The sequence below is a fragment of the Elgaria multicarinata genome, chromosome 18 (genome assembly GCF_023053635.1).
Source record: "Elgaria multicarinata webbii isolate HBS135686 ecotype San Diego chromosome 18, rElgMul1.1.pri, whole genome shotgun sequence".
Lineage (NCBI taxonomy): Eukaryota > Metazoa > Chordata > Lepidosauria > Squamata > Anguidae > Elgaria > Elgaria multicarinata.
Window position 1 is genome coordinate 20433993 of NC_086188.1, and position 14050 is coordinate 20448042.

The 14050-nt window shown below is 48.0% G+C and overlaps 1 protein-coding gene across 1 annotated transcript; it reads right to left on the reverse strand.

Annotated features, from left to right (window-relative positions):
- Window positions 1-291: 291 nt before the first annotated feature.
- Window positions 292-3731, reverse strand: LOC134410603 (selenoprotein M-like; the record flags this gene model as incomplete). The annotated part of the gene is made up of 2 exons (XM_063143956.1): window positions 292-535; window positions 3660-3731. Coding segments are annotated over 2 exons (270 nt in total), but the record flags the coding sequence as incomplete, so codon positions are not given.
- Between the last annotated feature and the right edge of the window lie 10319 nt (window positions 3732-14050).

A 14050-nucleotide genomic window follows, 5' to 3' on the forward strand; every position in this document is an offset into this window, starting at 1 on the left:
CCGAAGAATGTGGCAGAGACTAAAGAATCCACCGCTTTTGTTTTTAAAGCAAGTTTCTGTCCCTCATTGTTGTGAAGAGATACTTGGAAGCAGCTGGATCAGGATGGACAATTCCAGATGTTTTTGGCCTAGAACTTCCATGATCCCTCATCCTTGGTTATACTTTCCAGGGCTGATGGGAGATGTAGGCCAAAACATCTGGAGGCCCACAAGGTGCCCACCCCTGATGGAGAGGATGCCTTGCTGGAAGTCTTAAGAGGCTGCAAGTTCCAACGCCAGCAGTCTCTCACGCCTTGCCGACACACACAACCCCTGCAGTTTTCAAAGGCACCCAGATTTACAGTTCGCTGCCCTTCGCCCCTTTCCTCTCTGCCGCCTGTTCTCTCTGGGATTCTTCTGAGGCAGGCAGAGGCTTCGCGGGGGCAAGCTGGAACTCTTCCGGAACAGGTGAGTCGCGCGTCTCCTTCCGGTAGAACCCCAACTCTTTCACCAGCCGGTTGATCTCTTCCCGGGACATTTCAGCCAATGGAATTCTCTGCAAAATAAATGCAGGCGCCGGGGCTCACCACGGATCCTTGGCATGTGGCTACAAACTGCGGCAAGCCGGCCTGGCCTGGCCTCAGGGCATGCTAGGTGCTGCGCAGCCAGCTCTGCCTGAGACCCGAGCAAGGCTGAAATTTTGGAGGTGGACTCCAGAAGAAAAGCCCCTTTTTTCTTCTTAGAAGAAAAAAATCATGTAGAATTCTCCCCCTTTGGCCTAATTTATACGGCAACTTTTAGGGTTTAATCCTACGCATGTTTAGACAGGCAAGAGTCCCACCTTTGGATATCTTCCGCATCTTGGATAGCTCATTTAGAGTTCTGAAGGGTTCTGAACGAAACCCGAAGTGGATTCGCAGCCCCACTGACATCGGAGCCACCAGCCTCCACTGGAATTCATTCTAATGTAGGTAAAACATCACTGGCTGCACACAAGAGGAAGGCTTGGGGGAACCTCAATCTTTGCAATCGGACAAAAAAAGGTAAGGAGAAAACCTCCAAGGGGGCAGCCATCCCCCGCCCCACCGGCCACAAATATCCCACTGCGTAGTCCGCATGCCCAGTGGCCACAGCACGGTGAAAGGGGAAGTGAGACAAAGCATTTCTTCACAAGGCTTTCATTGCATGTTCATGATTCGTCACTCATGGAAGTTTGCCGGTCCTTTACATGACATCATCAACTTCCAAAGTATGACCTGCACTTTCTGACTTTCTCCTGCTTTCAAAAGATCAGCATTATTATTATTATTATTATTTATTGCATTTTTATACCGCCCAATAGCCGAAGCTCCCTGGGCGGTTCACAAAAACGTAAACAATTCAAAGTGTAAAACAAACAGTATAAAAACATGAGATAAAATACACATTAAAATGAATTAAAACATACCATACATGATTAAAACATCCTGAAAACATTCTAAAATTTCACTGGATAGGCCTGCCGGAATAGATCAGTCTTTATTGCTTTTTTAAATTCTAAAAGACTGTCAAGTTGACGAATCTCTTCCGGCAGGCCATTCCACAGTCTGGGAGCAGCAGAAGAGAAGCTCCTCTGGGTAACAGTTGTTAATCTAGCTTTTGCTAGCTGAAGTGGATTCTTCCCAGAGGACCTGAGTGTGCGGGGCGGATTGTACGGGAGAAGGCGATCCCGCAGGTAGCCTGGACCCAAACCATGTAGGGCTTTAAAGGTAATAACCAACACCTTGTACTTCGCCCGGAAACTAATCGGCAGCCAGTGAAGAGATTTTAAAACTGGGGTAATGTGGTCACCCCTAGGTGTACCAGTGACCAGCCTGGCTGCGATATTTTGGACTAATTGAAGTTTCCGGACTAGGCACAGAGGTAGCCCCATGTAGAGCGCATTACAGAAGTCAAGCCTCGAAGTTACCAGTGCGTGCACTACCGTCTTTAGGTCTTCCAACTCTAGGAAGGGGCGCAGCTGGCGTATCAGCCGAAGCTGATAGTAGGCACTCCTGGCCGTCGCATCTATCTGGGCTGTCATTTGGAGCGACGGATCCAGAAGCACCCCCAAGCTGCGAACACAGTCTTTCAGGGGGAGTGTAACCCCATCCAGAACCGGTTGGCACACCTCCAAACCTAGGTTGTGGCCTTTGACAGCGAGCACCTCCGTCTTGTCTGGATTCAGCTTCAGTTTGTTTTTCCTCATCCAGCCCATTACCGCCTCCAAGCATTCATTCAGAGGAGACACACTATCCTTAGCTGATGCTGTTATTGAAGGCATAGAGAAATATATTTGGGTGTCATCAGCATACTGATAGCACCCCGCCCCATGCCTCCGGATGATCTCTCCCAGCGGTTTCATGTAAATATTAAATAGCATTGGGGAAAGGATGGCACCTTGCAGTACACCGCACAGCAGCTCCTTTTTTGAGGAGCAGCTATCCCCAAGCATCACCATCTGGAACCTGCCCGAGAGGTAGGACTGGAACCACCGAAGGACAGTGCCTCCAATTCCCAATCCTCTCAGGCGATCCAGAAGGATACCATGGTCGATGGTATCAAAAGCCGCTGAGAGGTCCAAGAGTACCAGCAGGGACACACTCCCCCTGTCAATACTCAGGCGTAGATCATCCGCTAAGGCGACCATAGCAGTCTCAACTCCGTATCCTGCTCTAAAGCCAGTTTGAAATGGGTCTAGAAAATCTGTGTCATCCAAAACTGCTTGGAGTTGGAAGGCAACCGCCCTCTCAATCACCTTGCCCAGAAATGGAAGATTTGATACTGGTCGATAGTTGTTAAGATCCAGAGGGTCCAGGGAGGGCTTTTTTAGAAGTGGCCGTACCACGGCTTCTTTTAAACATGATGGAAAACTCCCCTCCCTGAGAGATGTATTAATAATACATTGTAGTTGTAATCTAACCGCATTAACCGATAAGGGACGTTAATCCAATATATGGGCAGTGTGTAATAACGGTGTTGTGCTATAATCACAGCACCATCTAGTGACTGTAAAATGAAACCTATGGAACTGAATTGAGAAAGGAAGTCATACTCAATTCAAAGCACATGTCTGCCCAAGTAATTGAGCCGATTGTAATCCTGCAAAGAACCTGGAAGCAGAAAGCCACGGTAAGGAGGCAGGATTTCAGCGTCATGTCATGTACTCCAAAGAAAAGAAGGGTAAGAAATAGAACAGAACATCTTGAAGGCTCTCCCATACTAGAGGCATTCAAGAGGCAGCAGGGATGCTTTAGGGTGGATTCCTGCACTGAGCAGGGGTTGGACGCGATGGCCTTAGGCCCCTTCCAACTCTACTATTCTATGATTCTATGAAGGGGAGTGCAACATTTTGTGCCAGGTCCCACTTGTTTGCTTAACGCCATTCACACAGTTTCTACTGGCAGTTTCTAATGGTGTCAAGCTTTGCGTGGCATGGCCGTAAAATGGGTTACAGTGGATGCACGCAGTGGAGGCTGGTGGCTCCGATGTCAGTGGGGCAGTGAATCCGCTCTGGGTTTCAGTCAGAACTCTAAGAAGCTATCCTTCGCCAACTTTAGAGTACTGCCTGATTTGGATTGAAACCCAAGTGGATTCACTGCCCCACTGACATCGGAGTCACCAGCCTCCACTGCCTGCAAGAGTTCAGCATTCTGTCTTACCTGCAACTCTTCATACTTAAAGTTGAGCAGCACCAGTTCGGGATCCGCTCCAGCCAGGTGTTTCAGGACAAGGTTGTGGCTGGAAGAGATCGTTAAGGAACCTGACAGGCTGGAGTTATGGGAGGGGTGGCAACAGCGCTGCCGTTTTCTTCTTCTTCCTATGCCAGCCGGGAAGTTGAACAAATCAGTACTTCGGCCTCAGGCAGACTTCTCCAATCCCAATGCCCACCCAATGTGTTGGACTACAACTCCTATTATCCCCAGCCAGCACAGCCAATTGGGGATGGTAGGAGTTGTAGTCCAACACAACAGGAGCACCGCCAGGTTGGGGGAGGTTGGCTCAAAGGTACTGCAGGATCTGTCGGCTTTAGGTTCCTAGGGCAGAGACGGAGAATTGCAGGATGTTCCTTTTAAAAGGCTGTTTTGCATTTTGGACCACCATGCTGGAGTCAATACACGCCCCCCCCCATTCCCACCCCTCTGCCCCTGTTGTTAGCACGGAGTCACGGCTGCCCCAGACAGCCCCATGCCAACAACTGGTGCAGAGCTAGAAAGTATTTATGGAATAAAAGTCCTAGGTCTTTTATAAAAGTCCTAGGTCAGCTTCCTTTTGTATCACGGACTGTTTTCTCACGGCACAAGGCAGGAGACGCCACCCTTCCTTCGCATCTAAACAGGGCCCTGCTGGATCAGGCCGAGGGTCCACCCCGTTTCCCATAGAGGCCGGCTAGAGGCCGCCCTGTCCTGCTTGGGGACTCTTCAGGGGCAAGAACCCGACTCCCAGGGCCGTCCCCCAATAACCGTCTATTTGGAAACATACGTCTTCTGAGCCTCGTAAACCATGATCCAAGTTAAAACAATATATAATTTAAAAGCAGCGTCAATGAAGGTGCTCCTTACCTTCTAGCATTCAGAAGATCATTGGCTCCTAGGGGGAAAAGCAGAGAAAAGGGGGCATTAGTGGCAGAGCACTGGAATTTCTCTGTGCCCCACCGTCCCACCTCCCTCAAGGAGGGGTGCAGCCCTGCCTGTGAAGGGCGGAGGGCTGAGAGAGGCCAAACCTTTACTTACCGGGACGATGGGGGCAGCAAAGGCAGGGAGAGGAAAGGAGGGGGCTGGACTCGTGTCCATCGGTTCCTAGGACGACAAGGAGAGAAATGTACAGTTAATGACAGGGACCCAGACGATCCCTGTACCCCCCACAGCCCCACATGGCCTACGGAGCTCCAGCCCTGCCTGTCGAGGCAGAGCTGAGCCAGGTTGAATTCTTCCTTACCTGAGGGGGGGAAGACGAAAGGACAAAGGTGGCGGGTCGGATTAGGGAAGGTCGGAGGGAGGGCGCAGGGGAGGTATCCATGGGGACCTAGGACGAAAAAGAAAAATGCAGTTAATAGGAGGGCAGCAGGTGACCTCTGCAGCCCTCAATCCCGCACCCCTTAAGGCCCTGCCTGTCCAGGAAGAGCGGAGGCAGGGTCAACATTTCCTTACCTGAGGGGGGGAAGACCAGGGAGGGAAGAAGGTGGCAGGTAGGATGAGGGAAGGACGGAGGGAGGGTGGGGGAGTCGTATCCATTGGCTCCTAGGACGAGAAAGAGAAAGGTGTGACATTAATTGGAGGGCCCCAGCCGTCCCCTGCACCCCACCCTCCCGCCTGCCTTAGGGAGGGGGGCAGACTTTGGCCTGGAGGGCCTCAGCAAGGGGCACTCTTAGCAAGGGGGCGTCCTCCCCCCTGGCCCTGTCCTCCTCCTGTTCCCCTCAGCCCTCCAAACCCAGGGACCACCCCTCCAGTCCCTGATCTCCCCCCTCTCCTCGCTCTGGCCTCCTCCCTCCACCCTCACTGGGCATGGGCCCCTCCTTACCGGCCATGCTTGTTTCCTCCACGCCATCCTTGTTTGCTATGAACGTGGAGATTCCGCGCCAGGCCAACGGTCTCCTGCAGCGTCTTTTGGAACTCTCCGTCATCATGGAAGCTAGAAGGCGGCCATTGTGACAGTGCCATGGGCCAGGCCCAACTGAGCTGGCGAACTGGGACCTCGAAGCCAGCACCTGTGAACTGGCCTTCAGGACTCGAGCAGGGAGGGTCTCCTGGGATAGGGAGGAGAGTCTCCGGGTTTGAAAGAGGTGGATGAATCCACCGGATTTCACATTGGAAAAGGAGCTGAGACGTAGGAGAATTTGGTGGAAGTTTGCAAATCACTCGAAAATGCCCTGTTCCAGCCCCTGAAGCCAAGCATGAAGGGGAGCACGTGTTCTCCGAAAATGCCAGCAAAGTCCCGAACTTGTGTTTGGGAAACGTGCACTTGAAGAAAGGCACTCTGTTTTTAATGCCCTCTCTTGAAGACTCCCATTTTCATGTTATATACAATGAAGGAAAAATGCACCCTTTTGAGAAATGCACCCAGAAATGCACTTTCCCCATTTGAAGAAACCCAGAGAAAGAAAAGGCCCAAGTCAGAAGAGGGGCACGCGGAACCCAGCTCTGAAGTGACGTCTGGAGAATGTCGGTGACTCCCAAGATCTCTGGTGCTCCATCCCTAAAAGGCCGCGGTGATTCATCCCGACACGTTGTGGCGACAACTCGGAGTTCTCGTCCGTTGTGGACCTGGAGGGCTGGGCAGGCTGTACGTTGCATGGTTTCAGCATCTGGCTCTTTTCAGAGTTTAATCAGGTGTTTGTGAATAAAGAAATTCACAGAACAAACAGGTGTATGCACATTTACTCTGCATGATTTAAAATGCTGCAGAGTCTAAGGCCATAGCTAGACCTAAGGTTTATCCCTGGATTGTCCTGGGGTCAAACCTGTTCACCAAGGTGACACACAGGAGATCCAGTGCTCAGGCAGGGGCGAACCCTGGATGATCCCAGGATAAACCTTAGGTCTAGCTGTGGCCTATGTCTCCTTGGGGCAGAAGTTCACGGAGAATGCTCTTTGCACCTGGAGGCCAGAGCACACCTGTGCCTGCAGCCCCAGCACAGCTTGAATCTTTTCCTTGCAAAGGGGGAACCTGTGGAATTGCTGTGGGGCAGGCTGTGCTGGGACAGGGCTGGGAAACAGAGCAAGAGAATTCCCTTGGAGCAGTGGAGGTGAAGATGGTCAGAGGGAGGGAGGGATTTGTGTGCCCCCAATTCCTTCTCTTCCGAGAGCATCCTTGGGGCTCAGATCTGCTCGGAGCAAGTCATCCAGTGCCTGGAAGAACGTGCCCCCATTTCTAGGCAGGTGTGTTTAGCGGTTTTATTCCTTTCTCAAAGGCAGGCAGTCTGCACATGCACATTCACCCACTGAATTCCTCCAGGTTGGGGCTGACAAGGTGTGATGGCATGGGATGCTGCGACCTTGATGAAGCTAAGCGGGTCTAGGCCTGGTCAGTTTCTGGAAGGGTGACTACCAGGGAACCCCATGTACATTGATTCCTGCATTGAGCAGGGGGTTGGACTCGATGGCCTTGTAGGGCCCTTCCAACTCTATGATTCTATGTCCTCCGCAAGAGATCCTGGGTGGGCAAATCTCCTGGGCCGTTCTCCCAATCTGGGTGACCTTGCCCTTTTCTAACATCGTAAGAAGAGCCCTGTTGAATCAGACCAAGGGTCCATCTAGTCCAGCACTCCCTTCACACCTTGGCAAACCAGCCACCGGCCAAGGATGAACAAGCAGGACAGGGTGCAACAGCACCCTCCCAGGAACTGGTGTATACTGGCTTCCTGCCTCGGATATTGGAGGTGGCACATTGCTGTCAGGACTAGCAGCCATGGATAGCCTTCCCCTCCAGCAATTGACCCCCCCCCCAAAAAAAAACCCTTTAATGCCATCCAAGCTGGTAGCCATCCCTATATCTTGTGGTAGTGAGTTCCAGAGTTTAACTATGCACTGTTCTTTTTCTGAATTTATTCCTGCAGATCTCGAACCCCTGGTGGCGGATGGCTTGAGGGTCCCTCTCAGGGTGGAAGTGAGATTATGGTGGTGGACAAAGGAGCTCTGGCTCTCATGTGCTTTTGCTGTTCCTTCCGCAAGGAAGCATCCGTGCGCACTGGGCATGGGAGACGGACAGGCACAGCCCCGCCAGCGGGAACCCAGCCGGCCCAAGCGCCAGTACAATCAGGCCTCTGGATCCCAAGCATCGTAGGTCCATCAGGTGCTGCCACAGAAGGGCTAGTGGTCGCGCTGGGAAGTAGTTAGGGTGACACTATGGAAAGGAGGACCGGGCTCCTGTATCTTTAACCGTTGTATTGAAAAGGGGATTTCAGCAGGTGTCCAGAATCAGCTGCATCTCTGTCCTATTCCAAGGCTTTGAAAGCTCAGCGTGAGTCAGTGCATTTCTCACTAAGGGCAGTTAGTGGCCCCACCCCCGCCATGCTCAGTGTATCCTTGGACACTTTAGAGAAGGCCGCGCGGGGGCACGGAGAGGAAGGAAGACGGGCTTCAGTGGGGTGTGTGAATGACCCTGGGCTAATCTCCCCCTGCAGCCCTCTCAGTACGGAAGAGGGATGCTCCTGAAGGTTCCCGCCTCCACGGCCGCCACTCACGGGGCACACGCCACTGTTGGTTACTGCAAGTACAGGAGCGTTGTTGCGTGAGCCCGTGTGCGACATTAGGCCACCCCCACATGTGTAGGGGTAGGAGTGGGCGGGGCTAGGCAGGTGACGTTTAGATGTGCTCTCCTCAGCATTGCGCACTGCCGCGTCACAGCTGGCTACGGGGCAAATGCGTATGTTTTTAATGACTCAGGAGCCATGCGCACGAGCGCAGACACGCAGCAACACATGGGCGCCTCTACCTCTGCTGTGTTTCTGGGAAGGAACATGCGCTCCAGCGCAGAGCTATGCTTGTATTCAAAAAACCAGAAGAAAGACACTCGGTGGTGAAACACACCGATCCCCATCCCAAATATGTCGTGGAAATAGGGGAAGGGACACAACAAAAGCCATCAGGGATGTTCCGGTGTTTCATAGAATCATAGAACAGCAGAGTTGGAAGGGGCCTTCAAGGCCATGGAATCCAACCCCCTGCGCAGTGCAGGAATCCTCCTTGAAGCATCCCTGACAAGCTGCCTCTTGAAGGGCCTCCAGTGTGGGAGAGCCCACGACCTCCTGAGGTCATTGGTTGCATTGCTGGTCGGGCTTCGCTTTCCTGTTTTTGACACCCTTTGCTTCTTTCCGAGGCGCGTCTGCAGGGAGTGCGCGGTGTCCTGTTTTTCTTCCTTGTTCCCTTGATTTTCAGCCGGAGCAAATTCCCCTGTGCTCCCCTCAGAAATGGCACGGCATCCCCTTGATGTCAGGAGAGTCCTGAAGGTTTATAGAGGCAGAGCCACACCTCTTTGTCAGACAAATGCCCTGTTGGGGGTCATTCCGTCCTGCGGCTTTGAGACAGAAGGTTTCCAATGCCGCTCGGAGGAGACGGCTAAAGGCTTGTCTTTGCCTAGCCTACGCCTGCCTTGAGTGCTCTTAAGCCACCAATGTCTTTGCCCATCCCACAAGAGCAGCCAATGACCTCAGCAGCTTTCCCCCCTTGATCTTCCGCTGCCTGAGATTCGTAGCGCAGCTCCCTGTTCAAACCGTAGCACCGGAGCTGGGCAGACGGGGGCAGAGTTGGCAGGGGGGCTGTGATTTGGAGGGGGGCTACTCCGAGTCCCCCTGGGCAAAGTGGCTTGATTTTTCTGTTGCCGATGATGAATTTGCCCAAAGAAAAGCACGTGAAGCATTTCGGAGTGTGAAGAAGTCGTGGCTTATATACCTCTTGCATAAAAGCGCTTCCGTTAGCTTTTTCATAAATCATTCGAGGTCATACGTGTTTAGAACTGATAAAAAAGGACTTCATGAGCAGTTTGACATGGGGCCTACATTTCCCGTCTGTCCCGGGCCTACGGCCAGCTTTGCCCAGCCCGGCGTAGCACCTTTGTTAAACATTGCGAGCTCGGCTTCTGTGCCTCTGCGGTGGCGGCCTGTGGATGGCATGTCTTCCCAGCCATGAAGCAGCTACTACTCTTTTGGATCCTGCCCTAAAGGGTCAAGCTTTGGGATGTCCAACCTGATGTACTGTTTTCCCGCACAAGAGAAAAGACTGTTGGTCACTTACCAAAAAGGGATATCTTTGAGTATGCGAAACAGTACATCAGGGCCACACCCTAACCTCAGATTTAATATTTCCACTTCTTTCTCCATTAGTCCAACTTCACCTGATGCACCGTATCCAGTTCTGGGCACTATAATTTAAGAAGGATGTGTTAGCAGAAGTCTCTCCATTTTTAACAGGAAACTGTAAAGTAGCCATCATATTGCAGGCAAAATGTCAGAATGTCATGTATGCGAAAATATCTCCTTGTGTGCATCCTTGCATCTGTCTTATCTAATATAAACAAGAGCTCCGGCTCCAGTCCTCCTGTGTCAAAGTTAACTTTTTGTAACTTACTGTAAGGCCAAAGGTATTGTTTATAGAACAGAGAGAATTGTTTAGCATAATTAGCTATGCCCCAGTGTTATGTTCTGATTGGTTTATGCTGCTACTGGGCCCTGCCCCTTGCAGGCTTCAAATGCTGTGCTGAATTCCCAATGTCTTTGTCTGATTGCTCCCTTTGAAGAGACCAGACCTTGATTACTAATCAATAAAGCGCTTTCGAACCCTCTGTCGCTGGAATGGTGGAGTCTTGCTTAGGGGCTGTTTGGATTTCGTCCCTGGGTGAAAGAACCTTGATCTAACAAATGGCGCCTGACTCGGATGTAACCCAGAGTCGGATCTGTGCCTGCCAGTGGAACGAAGGCCTAGATTGAGGGAGCGATCGCCAAGAGATTTCTCTTGCCTCTAGTAGGTTGAATCGTGCACTGTGCAGACATGGAGACCGAATTGACGGGACCATTCGAGTCAAGGTTACAAAACCGACTCCACCCCGACAGATGGAAGGGAACAGGCAACAACAAATTGCAATCAGACGTGATAAGAAAGGGCGAAGACGGTAGGCTGACCATATGACCCGGATTTGCCCGGATATGTCCGGATTTTTGTTGTAAACCGGCCGATCCGGGTGGGGGAGGGGAAATCCAGGTTTTTTGCAAAGAGCAGCTCTAATGGGAATTAACAAAAATGCTTATAACTCCGTCATTTTTTAAGATAAAGACATGAAACTTGGCACAATGGTAGCTCTTAGGAAGGGCTTTAGTCATACCAAATTTGAAACAGATCTGTTCATCCACTGATTTTTTAGGAATTTTTTAAAAATTAAGGTTTTAAAATTATTATTTTTTAAATCGTCATTTTTAAAGATAAAGAGATGAAACTTTGCACCATGAAAGGACTTAGGTAGAGCTTTAGCCACACCAAATTTAAAACAGATCTGTTCATCCATTGATTTTTTAGGAATTTTTTAAAAATTGAGGTTTTAAAATTATTATTTTTAAAATCATAATTTTTAAAGATAAAGAGATGAAACTTTGCACCATGAAAGGACTTAGGTAGAGCTTTAGCCACACCAAATTTAAAACAGATCTGTTCATCCATTGATTTTTTAGGAATTTTTTAAAAATTGAGGTTTTAAAATTATTATTTTTAAAATCATCATTTTTAAAGATAAAGAGATGAAACTTTGCACCATGAAAGGACTTAGGTAGAGCTTTAGCCACACCAAATTTTAAACAGATCTGTTCATCCATTGATTTTTTAGGAATTTTTTTAAAAATTGAGGTTTTAAAATTATTATTTTTATAATCATCATTTTTAAAGATAAAGCGATGAAACTTTGTACCATGATAGGATTTAGGTAGAGCTTTAGCCACACCAAATTTGAAAGAGATCCGCTCATCCATTGATTTTTTAGGAATTTTTTTAAAAATGACATTTTAAAATTATTATTTTTTAAACTGTCATTTTTAAAGATAAAGAGCTGAAACTTGGCTTTTAGGTAGTGCTTTAGCCATACCAAATTTGAAACAGATCTGGGGCCAGTAGCAAACCCTGTTAACAACAACAGCAGCTTGCAATGAGTGAAGATACAGTCAGAAAAAAATATTTGAGGGAAGGGGAGAATGTAACACTTTTATACTGTTGTTTTTATACTGTTTTTATGTTTTTTAAATTTTTGTATACTTTTAATGTTTACTATTTTTAATTGCTGTAAACCGCCCAGAGAGCTTCGGCTGTGGGGCGGTATATAAATGTAATAAAATAAATAAATAAATAAATAAATAAAATAACACAAAGAGTATAGCAAAAGCTTCAAAGTACAGCAAAACCTACAAAAGTAGGATTGAGTGAAGTTAATTTCAGATACATTGAATCTCTCACTTGTTCTTTATTTCAGTGATTTTAACATTAAGATGTTATGAAGAAGAGATTTGTCTTAAATGTGTGCTGTAAAATCAGATATGTGACCAAGGCTATGTTCGGGTGGGCACGCCCCCTTGGTGCTGGACATGCCCCCTTGGGGGCGACCATGTCCTCCTTTTTGTTTTCCAAAATATGGTCACCCTAGAAGACGGGAGATGGCTATTTGGTGAGTAAAAAGCCCCCCCATGGACCCCAAGTGACAGGGAAATGAGGGAGTGGGTGATAACTCTGTAGACCTCAGAAATGGGAAGCTTATAATCTGTATTGGAAAAGAGTCCCCAAGCCCATTGGTTGTTGTCTTTGGGAAAGCTTTCATTGAAACTGAAATTGAAATTGAAACGGTGTATGAATGAGTTTAAAAAAATGTTTTGTGAACGTGTTTTTATGTTAGATTGCCCCCTTGTGGATCTTTTGATCCAAAGTTAATTTCAGCTGTGTCATCAGAATCAATTTGCAAACATAGAAATGTAGTTAAGAAATGTACCTCTCAAAGGATCCTTGAGTGTTGGAATGTGAATTACAGAAAAGTTAATGTTTGTGTTAAAAGTAGAAGAAAAAGAATTGTCAGTTTGTGTTTCCACCCGGCCCAAGTGAAAGAAATTTGAAGCTTTTGTTTCCCTCCTACGGATCCCCTTTTGCAGAAGTTTGCTTCTTCTTCTGTGCTTAGCAGCTAGAGATAAGCAGAAAGAATGTTTTGTTTTCAGTGAAAGTAGTACTTTGTGTATTTTGTCTTTCATAAACCTCAGAAATGTAGAAAATGTAGAACCCCACTTTCACAGAAGAAATGTCTTCCATAGCTTTGAAGATTCACTGCCTGAGTTAAAACTCAAGTCCTTGTAAGCACAAATAGTGCAGACGTTTGGTCAACCGTTTTGCCAAGAGGAGAGAAAGATCAGAGGAAAATGTATAAAGTGGAGAGGAAAAAAGAGAGAGAGAGAGAGAGAGAGAGAAAGATGTGCTAATGTAGAACGAAAATGAGACTGAGAAAGTTGGTTTGAAAGACTTTTAGAAATGTTGTTTTGAAAAAGATGTGGTAAAGTGTAAAGTATTTGAAGAGAAGAGGTGAAACAGGAAAGTGTTTGAAGGTTAGTGTACGTGGCATGGTTTTTGACCAGAAGGAAAAAGGGGGGTGAAGCCCTGCCTTGAAAAAGTTAGTGAATGGACAATCTTGCGCCCTCTGCTGACGAAAATTGGAAATCCTGAATTGCTGTATTTTTGTGTGTGTTTTGAATATTATGTTCTGAAAATTGCCCAGTGGCTCTTTTGGGCAAGGATATTCTTATTGCAGGCCCAAATTTCCTTTGGCCTAATAGAACATTTGAAATGCTTTGAGCCCTGAGCCTGAGCACTAAATGCAACTACAACAGAAGCCTAAAAGTACCCCTGTGTCCCTGCGTCAGTATCCTTTGAAATTAGAAGCCAGAAGAAGAATACAGCTATTTATTGCTTTTTAAAAATGGACTTGTGAAATAATTCAAGCAATTAAAAACTCCAGCTTGCATTACTGTTTGCACAACCAGCCTCAGGTGTGCTGTGCCAAAAAGTGGCACAGACCAGTGGAGTACAGTGGAAGAAGCTGACACCTGAACCCCATCTGCCAGTCCAGATATGAGATCAACCTCCTCATGGACCCAAGGCTCGCCTTATTGAAACCTGCCACGTTGATACCTGAACTACAAAGAAAAGAAGACGTTCCAGAGCATGAATGCCTTGAAGTCTTGCAATTTGGCACCAAACCTCGCCCAGACCTATATGATGACCTCGAGTTGTTTACTGATGGATCCAGCTACAATTGTACAACAAGCAGCTGAACTCGTAGTATGCACAGAAGCCCTGATGCTTGTTTCAGGCAAAAGACTATATTTACTGATTCAAAATATCACATGGACAGATTTGGAAAGAAAGAAGATTTGTGACTGCCAGTGACCCATGGAGATCTGTTAGAAGCCCTGATGTTGCCAAAAGAATTGGCTAATTTGTCTACAAACAAGCTGCCATGATTGGAGCTAGCCCATTTCTCAGTATTTGAATCCACCTTATGAAAAAGAAGACTTGGAATTAGCACAAGAACTCAAAGCTTT